Here is an 18,475-nt window from a genome sequence, read left to right as displayed (position 1 = left end):
AGATATTTTGATAATATTTGTAACCAAACCGATCAGAAGCACCATTGACATCTATAGTAGGAAAAAAGAATACCATGGAAGTCGATGGGGCTTCTGATTGTTTTGATTACAAACATTCCTCAAAATATCTTTATTTGTGTTGATCAGAAAAAATAAATGTATACAGGTTTGTGACAGCGTGAGGGTGAGTAAATTGTGACACGGGTTTCATTTTTGAGGGAACTATCCCTTTAAAGCAACACTAAAGAGTTTTTGCTCTTTGCTCCCCTACAGGTTGGAAGTGGAATTGTCCATTACCACTGTCGTAAATAATTTAGCCTACTGCATTAAAGCTGGCTCTGATTGGATTGTAGGTCTGCCGTAAAGCAAGTTTTTGTAGTTTTCACTCAAACTACAGGACCGCAACCCAACAGTTGGAAACTTATTTAGTGGGGTTTTGGCCAATAGAGGGCTTCAAAGTGAATGTGAACAGTGAAGCAGTAAGCAGTCAAGTATTGAAGAACAACAGCAGCAGCCATATATTTTGTTGAATATGTTTTAAACCACCCGCCCTTCAAGACTGACCTGAAACCTCCTCACGTTTGTCCTCCGAAGCGGATGGACAGTTTACTTATCATTATAAGCTACAGTAGCCGCCACCGGAAAAACATGTCATCGTCAGAGACAAAAATGTTTTTCCGTTAAGGGCTTCTGTTAACAAAATGGCGACTTCCACGTAAGGGAACCCTCGTGCATTTCACTAAAACATCTCATTCCAAGGCTAATAAGAACATAACGTTTTTTATAAAAAGGTCTTTATACACCAATGAAAATTTTGTTTTGTATATCTCATTGCATTTCTGTCAAGAGATCCTTCTAAAAATTACACACTGCACCTTTAAGTGAGGTAAAGTTCCTGTTCAAAATATAGGAGATTTCCATGTTTCATCTATGTAATAGGCTCCACATGCTATGCAAATTTCATACTTAAAAATATAGACCATTTTGCAAGATATAAACAACACTGGTCCAAAAGCACTTCCTGTTTTAGCACTGTTTTTAACACTGAACAAAATATTAATATGAATTAATATTAGAACAAACCAACGAAAAAAATCAGAACTGAATAGAAATGTCAAATAAATGTTAACTTGAAAACAACAGGAAGTGCTTCTGGACCAGTGTTGTTTACATCTTGCAAAATGGTCTATAGTGGGATTTTCTGCATTTATTGTTAAAAAAAATAATCTCGGTAAATCTTTGCCATTTTCACCTCTGGTTACAACATATTACATTTAACATTTGCTGTGCACTTTGAAAAAGCAAAGCTAATTCCAAGGTTTTTATTATAAACCAGATTGTTGTTCTTAAAATACGTGTCATGGTTAAACAAAATGGCTGTTGTAGACAAGCATGCATTAATTTTGTTTAGAAAGTGCAAATAAGTTGAATTAAAAGTGTGGTTTCACTGCAGTGTTTTGCAGCTGCAATGTGAAACTGGTAAAAAGTTTACCTAGACGATTTAAACAATACACACCGATATTACTGATCAGGCACTATGCCAATATTTTAATGTTTTATTCTACGTATTAAGATAATATATAAATATGATGCTGTTTTAATCTGCACAGTTCCAATTCAGTGCAAAGAATAATTACAGTGGCAATGTTTACGTGTGTATCAGTGACCTACGCGTTTTGAATAATACATTTTGTTTACGAAAGAAACGTGCGCGAGACTGAGTTTAACACACATCTCATTTGCATTGCACGCGATTTGCAAATTCGAGCGCTTGTCTGCAAAAGCAACAGAAAGGTGGTCATTGAATTTAAACACGATTCATCACAATAAAAGTGCCGAGCTCTTCAAGGCAAATTGATGATGGCAAACAAACAGAGCGTGCCCATGCGCACGCGCGCTTCAAAGTGCAACCCTGTTCGCTGATTGGTTAAAAATGACATCACATACAATTGTGCTATTCTTAGCTCGTGGAAACGGGATGACCTCATCTTTTTCCTCCCTCGCGCAGGTATAGACATACAACAACAAATAATGTTTGAGGATCAGACCGAGCGGAGGGGAACACTGGAACACAACTTACCAGAGGACAGATAATACAACTCTTTATAATAAAGTACATTATATTTCTCAGCGCGTGCATTACTGGATCGCTCTTTTGTGCTGTTTGCACATTCGTCCACTCGCTTCGTGGGACTTTTCAACCTTTTTGATCCATTACTGAATATATCAGCCTGCATCTGGTTAGTATCTGCTTTAAGTTTATTGTGATTAAGCTTAAGATATTTTGTCATTGTGAAGTGCTATTCGTCAAAACAAAGTTAAAGTTATTTTTACTATTTGCAGTTTACTTTAAAGATCTTGTTTATGACTGCTACATGCGTCATACAGTCAGTCGTTTTCAGTATATTTTCTTTCTCCTTTAGGTTTTAATCAAATTTATTAAATATAAACAAAGAGGAGATGGTGTACTACAGGAATAGTGATTCTGAGCGGCCGCCGTTGTCGCGTATTCTGCCGCATCTCTACCTTGGTGCAGAGACTGACGTAACCCAGGTATACTTTTATTTTCATCTGTATTTTAAACTTGTTTAGTATTTTAAGCCTATCTTTATACCAAATTACATTTCCATGTATATGCACAAATTTTGCTATATTGATGATGTCATTTGTGTTTATTGTTTATAATAACTTGATTTCCCCCCCTTTGTTCATCCACATAGGATGGCTTATCGGACAGAGGTATCTCTTACGTACTAAGCGTAAGCAGATGCTGTCCACAGCCTTTATTTCTACCCCAGTCTCAGTACCTTCGTATCCCAATAGATGACTCCCTTCGGGATGACCTGCTTCCATGGATCCCCCAGGCGTTGCACTTCATTGGTAAGGGACAATCCCATCGCTTACATCAGCTTATATTTGCATCTCAATTGCATTACATCATTCAAGCAAGCATTGAACGCATAGAAATGTTTTTGTCTGTGCATATTCTCATAATGCATTGCATTGCATTTTAACAGTGCAAAACATTCTAAAGCTAAAATGCTAAAATTTGCATGCAAATTAATATTTTTTATGTGTTTCAGATGGGGCGATGTCACTTGGCTGCTCAGTCCTGGTTCATTGTGCTGCAGGAATCTCTCGGTCTCCAGCACTTGCTGTGGCATACGTTATGTATAGCCTGAAAATGGATCTGGATCATGCATACAGGTAATGTGTTTAAGTTTTGCTTTCCTGTCTGGTAACCAAAGAGGTTATGCATTAAAATAGAAAGAATCATGCTGATGGCACTTGTGTATTTGTATGAGGGGGTTGTAAAAGAGTTTGTTGATTTAATCTTTGCAACATAAATACAATGATTTGCTTGATCAAATAAGTTAATTATTACTTTCCGATCATTCATTTAGGTTTGTGAAAGAACGCAGACCTACGATTTCACCTAACTTCAATTTCCTGGGGCAGCTGCAGTTGTTTCAGGGAACACTTTCATTGAAGAATAACAGCACAATCCTTCCTCTGGAGACGGCCAAAGCTTTGGATAATTCCACAGTGTCACTGTTAACTAACTTGAACCTTCAAAGCAACTTAGACAACATCTCTGTTATTAATGAACATACTGAGGATTCCAAAGCAAATGTGAACTGTGAGAACAGGACCAACCAAATAGAAAATATTCACAGCCAACACTATGAGATTATAAAGCCTGAGTTTACCTTGTCTCTTTCCAACAAGCTGGGAGCTCTCACTCTTCACACAAATCCTGCAGACGTACAAAGACCAGTCCACGTCACGTCTCAGACGCAGCAGGAAACACCAAAGTCCATCCCACCTAAACCTACTTGCCTACAGATTCCATCCAGTCACATTTCTCTAGCAGAGAAGCGCAAATGTCTGTCTTTGTCTCTCACACCAGTGAGTGCAGGTCCTCAGATTCACCATAAGGGGTCTACAGAAAGCAGCGAGCTAAAGCAGAGCTTGACGTGCAGTTCTGCGGTTGACCAAACGGGGGAGTTAGGTGGACTGGGCAGAGTCAATATGAAGCAGCCAGCAGCAGAAACCAGAACAGAACCAAACAGGCTAAGCCAAAAGGAGGCTTCGGCAAGACACAGCAGCTCGAGATCGCATAAGAAAAAGGGTAAATCGAACCGCAGCAACCCCACCTCCTCTTTTAGCAGAGCTAAAGAGGAGCAACAAAAACCAAAAATTAACCACAAGGATATTTCAAGCACAAGATCACAGAGGCAGATCCAGGGACCGTCTGACATCACAACATCCCCACAGGAGGTTTTAGAGAGGGAGGTTACTGGTGGTGTAGAAGCAGTAGAGAGTATGGATGGAAGCCAAAGCCCCCTGTCACCAGTCAGCTTAACAGTCAACAAAATACTAGATTGGGGGGAACGCATACTGCTTGGGGTCCTGCTTGGGTCACGTATTAAATTGGGACAGGCTGCTTTGCCATACAGATGTTGAGGAGGGACTGGTTGTTTATGTATATGGACTGAGCTATTTAAAGATACAGATGTAAACATTGACTTTGTGAATGAGGCAGAACTGTGATTATGTTCTGTACGTTCCAGCAAGAGGGAACTTGGGACATTACGGCTGAAAAGCATATGTATACGTGTGTGAATTTACTTATTTATTTGATAAAATTGCATGTTTGTTCATTATATGACTGAGACTGATGGACTGACTTGGCAGTGCCTGTTTGAAGCTGACCCTTCAGAGATGTGTGTATACATTACCAAATGACTTGATGTAAAAAGACATGCAATATGTTCTGTTATAATGCACAGCCTGCCTTGTATTTATTTATTGAAGTACATTGATAATCGCTATTTATAAAGGAGTATTTTGTGCATTGAATTTTAACACTATAGCTTGTACTGAAAACAGTGTTCATTAAAGACAACTATTTTACTGTCTCTTCATCTCTTATAGTTTCATTTTTATTCAACTATTTAATGACTTTGGCAATAAAAGAGATTAATTCAGCATCTAACAATACATGCATATCACCATGTTGTGATAACAGTGTGTGAATTAAAGGGCCAGTTCAATAATAAGTGCAGAGAATTGTTTGTGCCCCAGTCTATTTTACATAAAATCATTCTACATAATGTAAAGAACATTATGTGAACATATAACCTTAATATCTTTAATATTGTCTGAGTAAGGCCATGTCAAACATTGAAATCAGCCAGAATTAGATTGAGACTTTATTTTACACGCATTTGTTTCCCATAAAAATGTCTTAAGACAGTGTAGTTTTTTTTAGAAAACTTTTCACTTTAATTTTTTACAAAATCCTGTTGTCAATACTGAGGCAGAATTTTCCATCCGATCCACCATATAATAAACATGACTTGTGCACCTCGCTACAGTCTGCATACTAAACAACCTGTTTGAAGATATTCCTATATAATCATTTAATTTTTTTGTTGCTTTATATCTCTCAAATTGGCTCCATATTAAAAACATGCAAATAATACTGATCTAACGGTATATCTAAATACTGTAACGCAGTCAAACCAGGCCTTTGGCCAAATATGGGAAAGGCGACGCTCCACATTCATCACGTAGACTCGTATTGCGGAAATGCAAGCGCAACACTGGCGTAGTAACAGCAGAACTGTTCATCGAATCATCCTCATCAGCCAATGAGAGAGCTCGAAAACTCAGCGATTACGAAGCGGTTCGTTCGATGAGGAAAACAACGGCAAAGGCACGCCCATTTCAGACGTACGTATGAAATACACTGGGAGACGAAAAAAGTTGCCCCTGGTCATGAAAAAAGCCATCGGAAGCTGGAGTCCAGAAATCATCAAGAAAAGCCCGAGAGCGGACATTCCTTAAGGCTGGAATTCGCATTTTACCTCCGCGAGCAAGATGGTTTTATCGCTTGTTGAACGGCGGTGTTTGTAGGCTAAATCTTGTGGCTCCAATCAATTCAAGTATTCGCTGGTTTGGCTGAGTTGTCTGACTTTCGAGGCGCAAACTTGGCACCAGTAGGCTACATTTACTAAAGGCGGCTGCGGAAGAAAGGTAATCCAAGATAATTTCTCAGATTTGTCATATTATCGGCATTTGTGTTAGCTTATCAGATTCATCCGTCTGGAAATATTATAGGAACACGTGAGGGTTTGATTAATAATGCATACTTCCCCTGAAACGAGAGGTTTATAAAATTTGCCAGGCCTTAGAAAGTCGATTGATCTTGTATGATCTTAAATCTTTATGCTCGAGGGGAAACATTGGTGCTTTTAGATGATTAAAATAGTCTTGTATCTATTCTTTAGTAGTTATTTTTAGTAAACTTTTGATTCGTGTTTGTAGGACAATGTCAACGGAAGAAAGATACAAGTTGGTGGTCGTGGGCGGTGGAGGTGTTGGTAAAAGCGCCCTCACTATTCAGTTTATTCAGGTAAGTGTCTTTTGAGTTACATTGTAAGTTTAAATGAATAAATTGTATGATAATAAATGTATTTTTTTGCGTATGTGACGAGTTAAAAGTATTTTTGTGGGTGTGTTTTAACAGTTGTGTAAAGTTCATGGTACAGTGGGGGTTTTCTCTGCATGTTCTTTCATGTTAAAGCCCAAACGTTCAGAGTAACCAGCATTTTCTTTCTTTTCTTTGACAGTCATACTTCGTGTCTGACTATGACCCAACTATTGAAGACTCATACACTAAAATCTGCACAGTGGATGGAAAGGAAACACGACTAGACAGTATGTTAACAATATTACAAAATTAACGTTAGCTGGAAGAAATTAGTATAAAAAAATCTCCATAGCTTTCTTTTGAGTTTAGAGATAAAAAAGAATTGCATCAGTATGATTCATTGTTGACTACGGGTTCTGCCCAGGTTTTGTTTTGACTTGCTATGTCAGTGTGACGACATACAAGCTGTGCTTGCAGCAATCTTTGTGAGCTTTTATGGTTTAATTTTTTAAGTACATACAAAAAACATAATCTGTGATCATACATATTGCACATCAGAATCTAAATTTCTTACATTTTAAGGTCATTGCTTTGTTCTAAAGTCCATAGTCAGGAAGTTATCCTAACAAAAGTAGAAGTGGCGGTTATTTTATAAGTTAAACATATGTGACTCTGTCTGTGAAATCCATGCTAAATTCTTATAATGTAATTTAGAGCATCAACGTTGATTTCAATAATTGATTTTACATTGGGTATGTCAAAGACTGAAATCATACTCCGTAAATATTAAATATATCAAGGTTATTTTTTCACATAATATTCTTTATGTAGGATGACTTAAAGAAACCGTCCACCCCCCCACCAAAAGAAATTGTCAACATTTAATCACCCTCTTATCATTGTGAACCTGTGTATGACTCTTTCATTGAAACACAAAATAAGATATTTTGAGAAATATTTACCAAAATCTTTCAAATATCTTCTTTTGTGCCCTGCAGAAGAAAGAAAGTCATACACATTTGGAAAGACATAAAGGTAAATAGAGGATGTAACCGTTTTCATTTGAAGTAAACTATTGCGCTTATATAAACATTTGAAAATGAAATGCTCAAAATTGGAGAACACTTTCAGATACCTTCTAGTTATTTGGCATGGTGTGCTAACTTCCATATTAAATAGACAACACATATTTAACTGGTGGCATATCTGTTAGGATAACTTTGCAACTTTCACTGACTTTGCAAGATGGCAAGCCACTAAGGTGACAGCAGGTTATCCAGATAAAGGCTGAAAGTATGAGCCCTTTGGCCATTGCAAGAGAAGTTAAAGGCTCGTTATAGTCGTGCGCACATCGCGTCGATTTTCACATATACTTTTGCGTCATCATTTGCATCGATGTCTGCACACGTGTATAACCTCAGCATGCTATGCAGAGCTATGCAGCGGCTACGGATAACTGTGGCGTTGCTACAGCGTAGACCTTATGCACGACTATAAATTGCACAACTATAAATTGCACGACTATAAATTGCACGACTATCAATTGCACGACTATAAATTGCACTTTAGTCTTTCCACATTTGTGATTTCTAGAATATTAAAGCTTTACATGACACTAATTCATTCAAGTCACCCAGTAAGGCTGGTTTTCTGTGTAAGACAAATGCAAAAGAGTACAGGATAATATGGAGACTCTCAAAGTTGGTTCAACATGGCAACAGAAAGAATCGAATGGCTAGGGCGGCTAACCTTAGCTGTTGGCTGGGCAGAAGAGAACTGGTCCAAAGCTCACTGTAGTGATGGGAGAAAGTTGAATTGATTTGGGTCTTTTTAAAACCTTGTTCAGCATTAAACTGGGAAAAGACCCGAATGCATTAAGAAGACAGTGGTGAGGGAGAAAGTATCATGGTTTGTGGGATGCTGTCTTCAGCAAGAGTAGCGTCTCTTAGGGCATGCCCACGCTATCCAAACCATGCCAGAGCGCGTTTGACCCCCAAAATCTGACATTTTTGACTAGTGGAATTGCTCTATAACAGGGATGGGCAACTTCGGTCCTGGAGGGCCGGTGTCCTGGAGAGTTTAGCTCCAACCATAATTAAACGCACCTGAAGCAGCCAATTAAGGTCTTACTAGGCATACTAGAAACATTTAGGCAGGTGTGCTGAGGCAAGTTGGAGCTAATCTCTGCAGAACACCGGCCCTCCAGGACCGAAGTTGCCCATCCCTGCTCTATACCATGCATGGTTAATTGCGCCATGGTCGCTTGCAGAGGTGTTACGTGAATGTCTGAGCTTACACACGACAGATTAACTAAGCAATATGTGAGAGGGCTGTGTGTCATCGCACATCAACTGACTCACAAACAACACAGACTTAACATTACGATGGACTCCAGTGTTAGGAGAGCGTTTTACTTCCTGTTTTCTTCAAAACAATCGTGTCCTAATGACGAAAGCGTGCCTGTGCTGGGGTCGCTCAAAGTACAGTGTGAGTGCATGCTTCAGGGGGAGTAGGGAGAGGGGAACAATCATGCTCGGGCACAGTTTGGTTGGGTTAGCCCTAATATGAGTGCACGCTAAGAAACCTACTGAAAGACATTGAAAGAAGAGTGGACCATGATCACACCAGAGCAATGTGAGAAACTAGTGATGTGCGGCGGCTGCCGATGTGCTGAAGTTATTTAGCGAAACAGCCTTTTCACTTCCTACTAATTTTTGATGGCTGTCACTCCTTAAATATTTTACTAGTAATCTTCTTTTGTGCTACAATGGTTACTGTTCTCTAATTTTGATCACTCAAAATAAATGCTTTTGTTAAAGTGCCTGGTTATTTGTGAAATCCAGACTAAAATCTCATAATCTGATCAGGAGCATTAAAGTTTGATTTCACTCACGGATTTCACTTCAGTTTCAGTCTTTAACATGGCTCTCAGTCAATATTAAAGATATCAAGCTTGTATTTGAACAGAATGTTCTTTACATTATTCAAAATGGTTTTATGAAGATAAATGACTTTAGGTGAGTTTTCACAGGTCATTGAGTCATATTTTGTCAAATGTGCTAGTAGAACAGTGGTATACCTAAAACTAATGATCCTTTAAATTTTGAAAGATGAACATTTAACATGCATTTATAAATTTAACTGCGTGTGTGTTTGTTTGTTTGTTTGTTTGTGCTTGCCTGTTCATTAGTACTTGACACAGCAGGACAAGAAGAGTTTGGAGCAATGAGAGAGCAGTACATGCGCTCTGGAGAGGGTTTCTTACTGGTGTTTGCTTTAAATGATAGTGGCAGGTAAGTGTTGTGTCTCTGAAAAAAAGGAAATATAAAGTTATTTTTGTTTCTAGCCTCTCAGTGTTACAAGAATAGAGTGTTTGTGTCCGTCTGTGTGCCAAGTCTTTTATGTTGAGTGTTGTGTGTTTAACATAAAATATATTTAAATGTTTTAATGATTAAGCTTCAGGGTTGCCACGGGTCCTTGAAATCCTTGAAAGTTTGTGAATCTGGGGGGGGTTCAAGGCCCTGGGAAGTTTTTGAAAATAAACATACATAGATAAAGGTCCTTGACAGGGCTTGAATCTATTTTATGCAATAAGTTTTCTGGAAAAAAATCCATATTCCCTGTGTAGTGTAGGATAATATCAAAAATTTGTGACTTTTTAAGCACACGTGCTAAACTGTTCACTTTAAATGCTTTTATCTTCTGTATGCGAATGTTTATTCTTACCAAAATGCTTTTTTGCATAGTTGTGATTGACACATGAAAACGTCTCGGGTTACGTATGTAAATGTTGTTCCCTGAGAAGGGAACAAGATGCTGCGTCTCCCTTGCCATACTTCCTGCGTGCCTGTAACGCCGTCTTTGGCAATATTTCAGATAACGATATACAGTATTGTTCAAAATAATAGCAGTATAGTGTGACTAACCAGAATAATCAGGGTTTTTAGTGTATTTTTTTATTGCTGCGTGGCAAAAAAGTTACCAGTAGGTTCAGTAGATTCTCAGAAAACAAATGAGACCCAGCATTCATGATATGCACGCTCTAAAGGCTGTGCAATTGGGCAATTAGTTGAATTAGTTGAAAGGGGTGTGTTCAAAAAAATAGCAGTGTGGCATTCAATCACTGAGGTCATCAATTTTGTGAAGAAACAGGTGTGAATCAGGTGGCCCCTATTTAAGGATGAAGCCAACACTTGTTGAAAATGCATTTGAAAGCTGAGGAAAATGGGTCGTTCAAGACATTGTTCAGAAGAACAGCGTACTTTGATTAAAAAGTTGATTGGAGAGGGGAAAACCTATAAAGAGGTGCAAAAAATGATAGGCTGTTCAGCTAAAATGATCTCCAATGCCTTAAAATGGAGAGCAAAACCAGAGAGACGTGGAAGAAAACGGAAGACAACCATCAAAATGGATAGAAGAATAACCAGAATGGCAAAGGCTCAGCCAATGATCACCTCCAGGATGATCAAAGACAGTGTGGATTTACCTGTAAGTACTGTGACAGTTAGAAGACGTCTGTGTGAAGCTAATCTATTTTCAAGAATCCCCCGCAAAGTCCCTCTGTTAAAAAAAAGGCATGTGCAGAAGAGGTTACAATTTGCCAAAGAACACATCAACTGACCTAAAGAGAAATGGAGGAACATTTTGTGGACTGATGAGAGTAAAATTGTTCTTTTTGGGTCCAAGGGCCACAGGCAGTTTGAGACGACCCCCAAACTCTGAATTCAAGCCACAGTACACAGTGAAGACAGTGAAGCATGGAGGTGCAAGCATCATGATATGGGCATGTTTCTCCTACTATGGTGTTGGGCCTATTTATCGCATACCAGGGATCATGGATCAGTTTGCATATGTTAAAATACTTGAAGAGGTCATGTTGCCCTATGCTGAAGACATGCCCTTGAAATGGTTGTTTCAACAAGACAATGACCCAAAACACACTAGTAAACGGGCAAAGTCTTAGTTCCAAACCAACAAAATTAATGTTATGGAGTGGGCAGCCCAATCTCCAGACCTTAATCCAATTGAGAACTTGTGGGGTGATATCAAAAATGCTGTTTCTGAAGCAAAACCAAGAAATGTGAATGAATTGTGGAATGTTGTTAAAGAATCATGGAGTGGAATAACAGCTGAGAGGTGCCACAAGTTGGTTGACTCCATGCCACACAGATGTCAAGCAGTTTTAAAAAACTGTGGTCATACAACTAAATATTAGTTTAGTGATTCACAGGATTGCTAAATCCCAGAAAAAATTTTTTTGTACAAAATAGTTTTGAGTTTGTACAGTCAAAGGTAGACACTGCTATTTTTTTTGAACACACCCCTTTCAACCACTTGCCCAATTGCACAGCCTTAAGAGCGTGCATATCATGAATCCTGGGTCTTGTTTGTTTTCTGAGAATCTACTGAACCTACTGGTAACTTGTTTGCCATGTAGCAATAAAAAATATACTAAAAACCTTGATTATTCTGGTTAGTCACATTGTACTGCTATTATTTTGAACAATACTGTACTTCCTGGCTCCCGTGTCACCCTGTCTTTGTCGTTAAGCCTCATCATTGGTTGAATTTGATATACACATTCAGACGCACTTTCCCTTGGAGGCGTCCCCAAAGTGTCACCACAGTGACACAGGACGAGTTCACTCAAAAGGGAACTGTAACAATGTGTGTTTAAAGGTAATGCAATGTAACCTTGCTCTCACTTGAAATGTGTCCCCACATTTAGTCTTTGATTTGAGGGTATTGGACCTGGAAAGTCCTTGAAAGGTCCATGAGTTTGAAGTTATCTAAGGTGTGGGAACCCTGAAGCTTATAGTAGTTTACAGAATTTCCTAACTATTTAAATTGTTCTGGAATATATCTATCTCTTATCATAGTAATAAGAATAACCATTCTAATGAACTTTGTTTATCTCTCTTCTTCAGTTATAATGAAATTCAGAAATTTCACACTCAGATTCTGCGGGTAAAGGATCGAGATGACTTTCCCATGGTTCTTGTTGGCAACAAATCAGATCTTGACCAGCAAAGAGCGGTAATGTAACCATATTATACTGATGAAAAAAATACTAAGTTGGTTTTCAATTGTTGAGATGGGTGTGTTTTTATAGATCTCAAAAGAGGAAGCGATCGGATTTGCCCGAGAAAACAGAATCCATTATATGGAATCTTCAGCAAAGAATCGCCACAATGTGGATGAGGCCTTCATGGAGGTTGTGCGAGCAATAAGGTACATCGAATAAAGAAAGTGTAACAATGTAACATTACAGTGTAATATAGCACATTGTGATGATCTTGCATTACCTCTCTTCAGGAAGTTTCAAGAGACGGAGAGTCCACCGCTCCCTACTAATCATGCTGGGAAACAGAAGAGTGGTGGCTGTCCCTGCACCCTGCTCTGACTGCCCCTTGCACTGTTGCCTAGGAGACTGAAGCCCTCTGTCTCATGCCTGGTGCCTTATGTGTCTACCCAGTGTGTGTTGTGTTTTGTGGATATGTGTGCCTGGTTGTTTGCATCAGTGTTTTAGTAGCTTTTACAGTTTATGTAGTTGAATAGTTCCTCTTTGGAAACCCATATCACATTAGTGAGAACCGCCAGTCTATTGTATAGGGGACCTTTCGTTTTCATGTCATCCATATGTTTTTTTTTTGTGCTTTTGTAGAATGGAGCTGTTGGTTTTAAATTCATAAACAGTATTTGTTTATATCAAACCTTTAAGGTCACCAAATGATTAAGTGCTTTTTCTTATTTTTTGATCACCACAAAGATGGGAGCAGTGAATCGCTACAATGTAGATCATGTAAGCAATCATATGTTTAATCTTTTTTTTATTGTGTTAGGATGAAGTATTGGTTTATTTAGAAAGTCAGAAAGTATTGTATTGACTCAGACTTCTGTCGGGCATGTGCCCTCTCTCGGATTTCATTTAATTCAGTATGACCGTGCTGAAATGGCTGCTCTGATGTCTGCCTTGTTTCCCCTCACGAACGATCAGTGGCAAGAATAATATTCAGCCCAATTGTTTTCAATAATCTCGTCCTGACAAAGTAATTGGGGACAGTGCAGAGATGATAATGATGTTTTAACAATGCTATTTTTTAAATGAGATTATTTCTTTGATGCACAAAGGTAATAGACAAACAGTGCCGTTACAAACTAGGGGTCCAGTGTTTGTGTAATGTTTATTCAAACAAACCAAAGGCTTTGCTGTAGATGTTTGCACACCATTGTCATTGTGAACGTTTATCTTATGTAGTTTTAACACTAAAATGGTTTCATACTGGGGATGTTGTGCTTTTATAATCAAAAGGATTTATTAGTTTAATTTTTATGTCTTTTTAAGGTACTTTCTATTGTTCAAATGCAGAGGCACTCTCTCAAGATTCACATGCTTTTGTATATGGTGTGCTTGTTTTTTGCACCTGCATTAGTAGAGAGTGCTGAAAAGTGATACAGAAAATGCCCAAATGAATATGCTAACAAAACATGATCTTAATCAGTGTTTTAAGGGAATGAGTCAATGTCTGTCCAAATATAAAAGTCTTAGTTTAGGATGAGGAGAAATGAAACTGGGTACTTTTTATAGGTCCACTATAACAGTTCTTACGTGTTACACAAGGGAGCGCTACACACACTTTATGGCCTTTAATCAAGAGACTTTTTTTAAACACAAATTTTGTAATAGCCCAGGTCTGTCAACTGCAAAGAACAAAGCACTATACTATTAAGGAATGTTAAGAAATACACAACATTGTAATATGATTGTCTTTCATTTCATTTGATGTCTTAAGTCTTCAATTATTTTAATTTAAGATGTTTACTTGTTGGTTCTGGATCTTGATGAATGCATCTTCCATAATTAAAGTTTCATTTTAACAATATTCTTTTGTACACAAATAAAATATTTACCAAAACTGTCACTTACGATTTGACTATTTATAAGTAAGCAGTATAGTTCCGTTTCATTTTAATGCATTTTATAGTGAATTTATTTAGGACTTTTATTTAGATTTTCTGCACTAATGCATGAGGGAATTTAAGAAACATGACGCAAACAAATAAGACCTTTCATTTCTTAACTAAGAATTTATTTCGATCAGTTTATTTGGCAAACATTAGTTAGTTGCTTAGCTTATTGTCTCACTCTCGATATTTATTGGTACACGATTGTTAAATAAAATCAGAACTTGCCTACTCTTAATTATTCCCACATGTGATGTCGTATGTATCAGTTATTTTACAACATGGTATAAAGCATTAGAAAATAATTATTGCATACCATTTTCTTTATTCTTTGGAACTGATCTGAAGTCGGCACATAAAAAGCAAAGAAAAAAATGCCCCATTCATAACTATTTGATTTGAATAAGAAGGCTGATCCAATCAAGATAATCAATGTCGAAACCGGAAGTGGTCAAATGTGATATTTTTAAGCATTTTTTTTTACAGTTTATTGACAACATTGTTCGATATTGAGCTGATACACTGTTCAAACAACACAAAAATATACTGCGCTATTTTTTTGTCATTCATTGACAAATGAGTCAGTACGTTTACGCTGACGTTCAGGTGAGTCCTCGATACTCCTGTGGCCACGCCTATAAGCGCTCGAGGCTATGAGGCATGTTGTCAAACTGGTATGTTTCGTAGGCTACGTGATGGTGGGCCATCGTAATTACATTTTCTTCTGAAATAAACAGGTGAACATGCGAATATGGATGAATAATGCCTGCTTAGTGTGTGGTTTCGAATGTTTCATATGTTTGTTTTTTGTTGTCAAAATTTACAGCAGCAAGGAACTCAACGGATAAATCTGAAAGTGTTTTCATGTAAAACCTGTGTTTCCGTGTGCGGAACACAATAGGGCGTACAGATAAGCCTCCGTCTGACCATTCTCTTTATTTGATTCAAGCTGTTTTAGTTTTACTTTTTACAGTTTCTGTTTTCTACGTTTAGTGTGCTGTTTTGTTATAGGCTACAGTTTATTTTCACTCTGTAGTTGGTATGTAGAAAAATATTAAAGTAAATACCTGTTTCCCTCTATTTGCCACTGCGCTACACTTGTTGGTTTTGGCTGCATTGTTGCACGAAATGTCATATTTATTTAAGGCTTGAAATAAAACATTTCCTTATGAATACGTACAATGCCCAATAGAGGACGACATTGTAAAATACTTTAAAGTCTTACTCTTGAGAATACTCTTATTTGTGACTCATTCAGTTAGACGTCCCTTAAAGGGACTCAGATAGATATTTTTATGAAAACAAACCCCATTAACGTTGTAACTGATTTTCTTTATCAGATACAATGCCAAGGTTTCCAGAGATATGCTTCAGTTTGCTATCCATGCTGTATCTTGTTAGAGGCAAAGTAATCTACAATGGAAATGATGGTAATGATAATCACTTCTTGTGTGGAACAATCTTTGCAGTTATATTTCTCTGTTTGTATTTGTTGTCCTCTCTCCCTATGCACTTATGATGCCTAAAACAAAGTATTTACCTCTGCATATCTCATCATTTTCACTACGTATACATTTTTGCACATGTACGATGTGACCCAGCAGTATGCTGTACCAGCTTAAAGGTGCAGTGTGTAATTTTTAGAAGGACCTCTTGACAGAAATGCAAAATAATATACAAAACTATATTATCAGGGGTGTATAAAGACCTTTTTATAATGGACCGTTATGTTTTTATTACCTTAGAATGAGACGTTTTTATCTACATACACAGAGGGTCCCCTTACGTGGAAGTCACTATTTTGTGCCGGCATGTTTCTACAGAAGCCCTTAACGGACAAACTTTTTTTATTAAGTTGTCTCCGTCAATTATATGTTTTTCCGGTGGCGCTATCATAGCTTCTCTATGCGTTTCAAAAGCGAGGGGTGAGCGGTGGACTGAGCCGTTGGTTGCAATTCGCAACCTCACCACTGAATGCCGCTAAAATTTACACACTGCACCTTTAACTACATGAAAACTCCACTTTACTGCCTTTAGATGTACTACAAAATATTCAGTTTCAAAGGATTTATTGTTTACTTTGGGTTTATAGCAACATAGCGTAAAACTTTAATTTATTTTTTTGTACTTTTGTTCTATCTGTTTTTAATTTCATGTCTTTTTATTCTGTTTTTTATGTTTTCACTTTTATGGTTAAATGTCATTTTTTTTCTTTCATGTTGTGATGTTTGCTCTGCCTATAACAAGGCGTGAGCAAATCAATGTTTGTTAAAACTGATATTATAGCTTATGTTCTTGTGTTATTTAGTGTTCCTAGAAGAGAAATCGGCAGGCTCTTTTCTCTCCCGTAAACTGCTGTATAACAGTTGGGACTTCGAGCTAGTGACGCCTGGCAATATAGAGCGAGAATGCAACGAAGAAATATGCTCATATGAAGAGGCAAGAGAGGTGTTTGAGGATGATGCAAAGACGGTAAGAAATGAAACGATGTTTATGTTTACAAATGTGAGCGCAAGCATAATGAACCTGACAAAACAATGATATAATAAAAATACAGTGCTATAATGCTATTGTTTTCTCTCCCTAACAGGCTGCTTTTTGGAAGGACTATGTTAACAGTCATGGTAAGAGTGTGTTTTTGTAATTTAAGAAATGTGTTTTATGTTTAAAATATGTTGTTAAAGATATGCACTTTAAAGCTATTAAAAGTTCAAATGAAAATGCAACTAGCCGAGTTTACTCTTGCAACGAAGCTGATGATAGATTTAACCAGCTTCTGCTAGCTATTATCTTCGAGTAAACTAGTGCAAGGTACAAGTAGTATTTTTTGTAACAAAATCTGTAATTAATATTTCATCCAAAAATATTTTTGCTGTTCAACATTTTTTATGTTTTTTTGTTTTGTTTTTTACAATGATGTATGGATTGATTTTACTCAGAGACTTTGCCCAGAGTGGATGTGTCTGGTCTGGTGGCTGGCATTTTGGCTGTTGTAATAGTAGGCATAATAGCCATTGTGCTTGGCATTTATTGCTACAAAAACAGAGGCAAAACATCTAGAGGGGGCAGGTAAGCGTGTGATATCTTTATCATTCTAATACGCATTTTACGTTTGTGGTATCACTCTCACGTATGCTATGGTCCACAGCGTTCCTGTACGTTTGGCAGCAGATGGACAGTCTGCAACTGAACATGTGCCCTTAGCTAATATCGCACCCCCAGGTCTCCCCTCTTACAATGAGGCCCTGGCCTCCAGTGGCCAGCATGACGCACCGCCACCTCCTTACTCTGGGTAAGTAGTGTTTTGTGAATGTTTGTACTAATAAATGTATATTATTGACACACAAAAGCATCTGCTTTCAAAATTTCACAGTGCTTGTTTCAAGCATGTGATATTTCTTACTTTCATTTCACTTCTTCATTTTGTTTCCTTTGCAGTGGGGTTACATCTGAACCACCAAATCCTCAAGATGCAGAGTGACAAAGGGATTCTGTTGCTTTTGAAAGGGGGGATGAAATGGAAGCAAAGCTCCTTTTAGTTCTGCAGGCTGGTGATGGTCATGTGCCGCAGAGAGAGGACTTTCAACAGCAATGTAGTGTAGTTTACTTCACAAATTCTGTAATTTATTACACCAATCTTTATACAACATGTGCTCTACAGTTTAAAAAGTTTATTATTATTTTGCTACTATCATCTTAGAGGAAAGCGCAACCCTGTGTCAGCCTGAACTGTCAATATTTTTATAAATAAGATTTGTTGACACATTTTTTATTTTTATTTTTAGAGAAGTGTCTAGAGACACTTTTTAATTGTTAAACGAAATGCTGTTTTATTGAACTTTATTCTTAATAAAAAAATGAATATAATTTGTTTGCCATTTGGGTACTTTGTAAAGGCAACAAGAATGGGCTTAAAGTTTAAATCAATATTTGCCATAATACCACCATTGCCTTTATAGCTGTCGTATGCGCACTGCCACAGACCTTACTAGAGAAGGGACCGACATCGTCCAATACTCAGTGCTGTAACAAGGCGGCAGTACGCACGAGACTTCCAGACAGACTGCGTAT

At 37.7% G+C, this 18,475-nt stretch overlaps 3 protein-coding genes across 5 annotated transcripts; all 3 read left to right on the top strand.

The window, feature by feature from the left end:
* The first annotated feature begins 1,686 nt into the window (after positions 1-1,686).
* LOC129436053 (uncharacterized) lies at positions 1,687-4,922 on the top strand. Its single transcript, XM_055193864.2, has 5 exons — positions 1,687-2,240; positions 2,424-2,553; positions 2,721-2,880; positions 3,084-3,207; positions 3,405-4,922. The coding sequence occupies exons 2-5, from the start codon at positions 2,461-2,463 to the stop codon at positions 4,465-4,467; spliced, it is 1,440 nt and encodes a 479-aa protein (XP_055049839.2). The 5' UTR covers positions 1,687-2,240; positions 2,424-2,460; the 3' UTR covers positions 4,468-4,922.
* An 813-nt stretch (positions 4,923-5,735) lies between these two features.
* rras (RAS related) lies at positions 5,736-14,361 on the top strand. Its single transcript, XM_055193865.2, has 7 exons — positions 5,736-6,042; positions 6,334-6,421; positions 6,639-6,726; positions 9,630-9,732; positions 12,367-12,475; positions 12,552-12,670; positions 12,755-14,361. The coding sequence occupies exons 2-7, from the start codon at positions 6,338-6,340 to the stop codon at positions 12,840-12,842; spliced, it is 591 nt and encodes a 196-aa protein (XP_055049840.1). The 5' UTR covers positions 5,736-6,042; positions 6,334-6,337; the 3' UTR covers positions 12,843-14,361.
* A 621-nt stretch (positions 14,362-14,982) lies between these two features.
* On the top strand, positions 14,983-18,271 carry prrg2 (proline rich Gla (G-carboxyglutamic acid) 2). Of its 3 annotated transcripts, none has more exons than XM_073857261.1 (8): positions 14,984-15,141; positions 15,231-15,317; positions 15,748-15,834; positions 16,713-16,876; positions 16,995-17,028; positions 17,344-17,473; positions 17,553-17,696; positions 17,843-18,271. In XM_073857261.1, exons 3-8 carry the CDS (start codon positions 15,750-15,752, stop codon positions 17,883-17,885), a joined length of 600 nt encoding a protein of 199 aa, XP_073713362.1. In that variant the 5' UTR covers positions 14,984-15,141; positions 15,231-15,317; positions 15,748-15,749; the 3' UTR covers positions 17,886-18,271. The 3 variants fall into 3 exon arrangements, with proteins under 3 accessions (XP_073713364.1, XP_073713362.1, XP_073713363.1); XM_073857262.1 differs by having other exon boundaries at positions 15,025-15,141; positions 15,234-15,317; XM_073857263.1 differs by lacking the exon at positions 17,843-18,271 and having other exon boundaries at positions 14,983-15,141; positions 17,553-17,700.
* Positions 18,272-18,475: the final 204 nt, after the last annotated feature.

The sequence above is a fragment of the Misgurnus anguillicaudatus genome, chromosome 19, assembly GCF_027580225.2.
Source record: "Misgurnus anguillicaudatus chromosome 19, ASM2758022v2, whole genome shotgun sequence".
Taxonomy (NCBI): Eukaryota; Metazoa; Chordata; class Actinopteri; order Cypriniformes; family Cobitidae; genus Misgurnus; species Misgurnus anguillicaudatus.
The sequence above is the reverse complement of the archived record's forward strand: the minus strand, read 5'-3'. Positions and strand labels throughout refer to the sequence as shown.

Excerpts from the sequence above, each read along its gene's own strand:
- LOC129436053 (XM_055193864.2), top strand. The coding sequence starts at position 2,461 with ATGGTGTACTACAGGAATAGTGATTCTGAGCGGCCGCCGTTGTCGCGT. Across the intron at positions 2,554-2,720 it reads CAGAGACTGACGTAACCCAG|GATGGCTTATCGGACAGAGG; the intron begins GTATACTTTTAT and ends TCATCCACATAG. Across the intron at positions 2,881-3,083 it reads CCAGGCGTTGCACTTCATTG|ATGGGGCGATGTCACTTGGC; the intron begins GTAAGGGACAAT and ends TATGTGTTTCAG.
- rras (XM_055193865.2), top strand. The coding sequence starts at position 6,338 with ATGTCAACGGAAGAAAGATACAAGTTGGTGGTCGTGGGCGGTGGAGGT. Across the intron at positions 6,422-6,638 it reads TCACTATTCAGTTTATTCAG|TCATACTTCGTGTCTGACTA; the intron begins GTAAGTGTCTTT and ends TTTCTTTGACAG. Across the intron at positions 12,476-12,551 it reads ATCTTGACCAGCAAAGAGCG|ATCTCAAAAGAGGAAGCGAT; the intron begins GTAATGTAACCA and ends GTGTTTTTATAG.
- prrg2 (XM_073857261.1), top strand. The coding sequence starts at position 15,750 with ATGCCAAGGTTTCCAGAGATATGCTTCAGTTTGCTATCCATGCTGTAT. Across the intron at positions 16,877-16,994 it reads TTGAGGATGATGCAAAGACG|GCTGCTTTTTGGAAGGACTA; the intron begins GTAAGAAATGAA and ends TCTCCCTAACAG. Across the intron at positions 17,474-17,552 it reads AAAACATCTAGAGGGGGCAG|CGTTCCTGTACGTTTGGCAG; the intron begins GTAAGCGTGTGA and ends TATGGTCCACAG.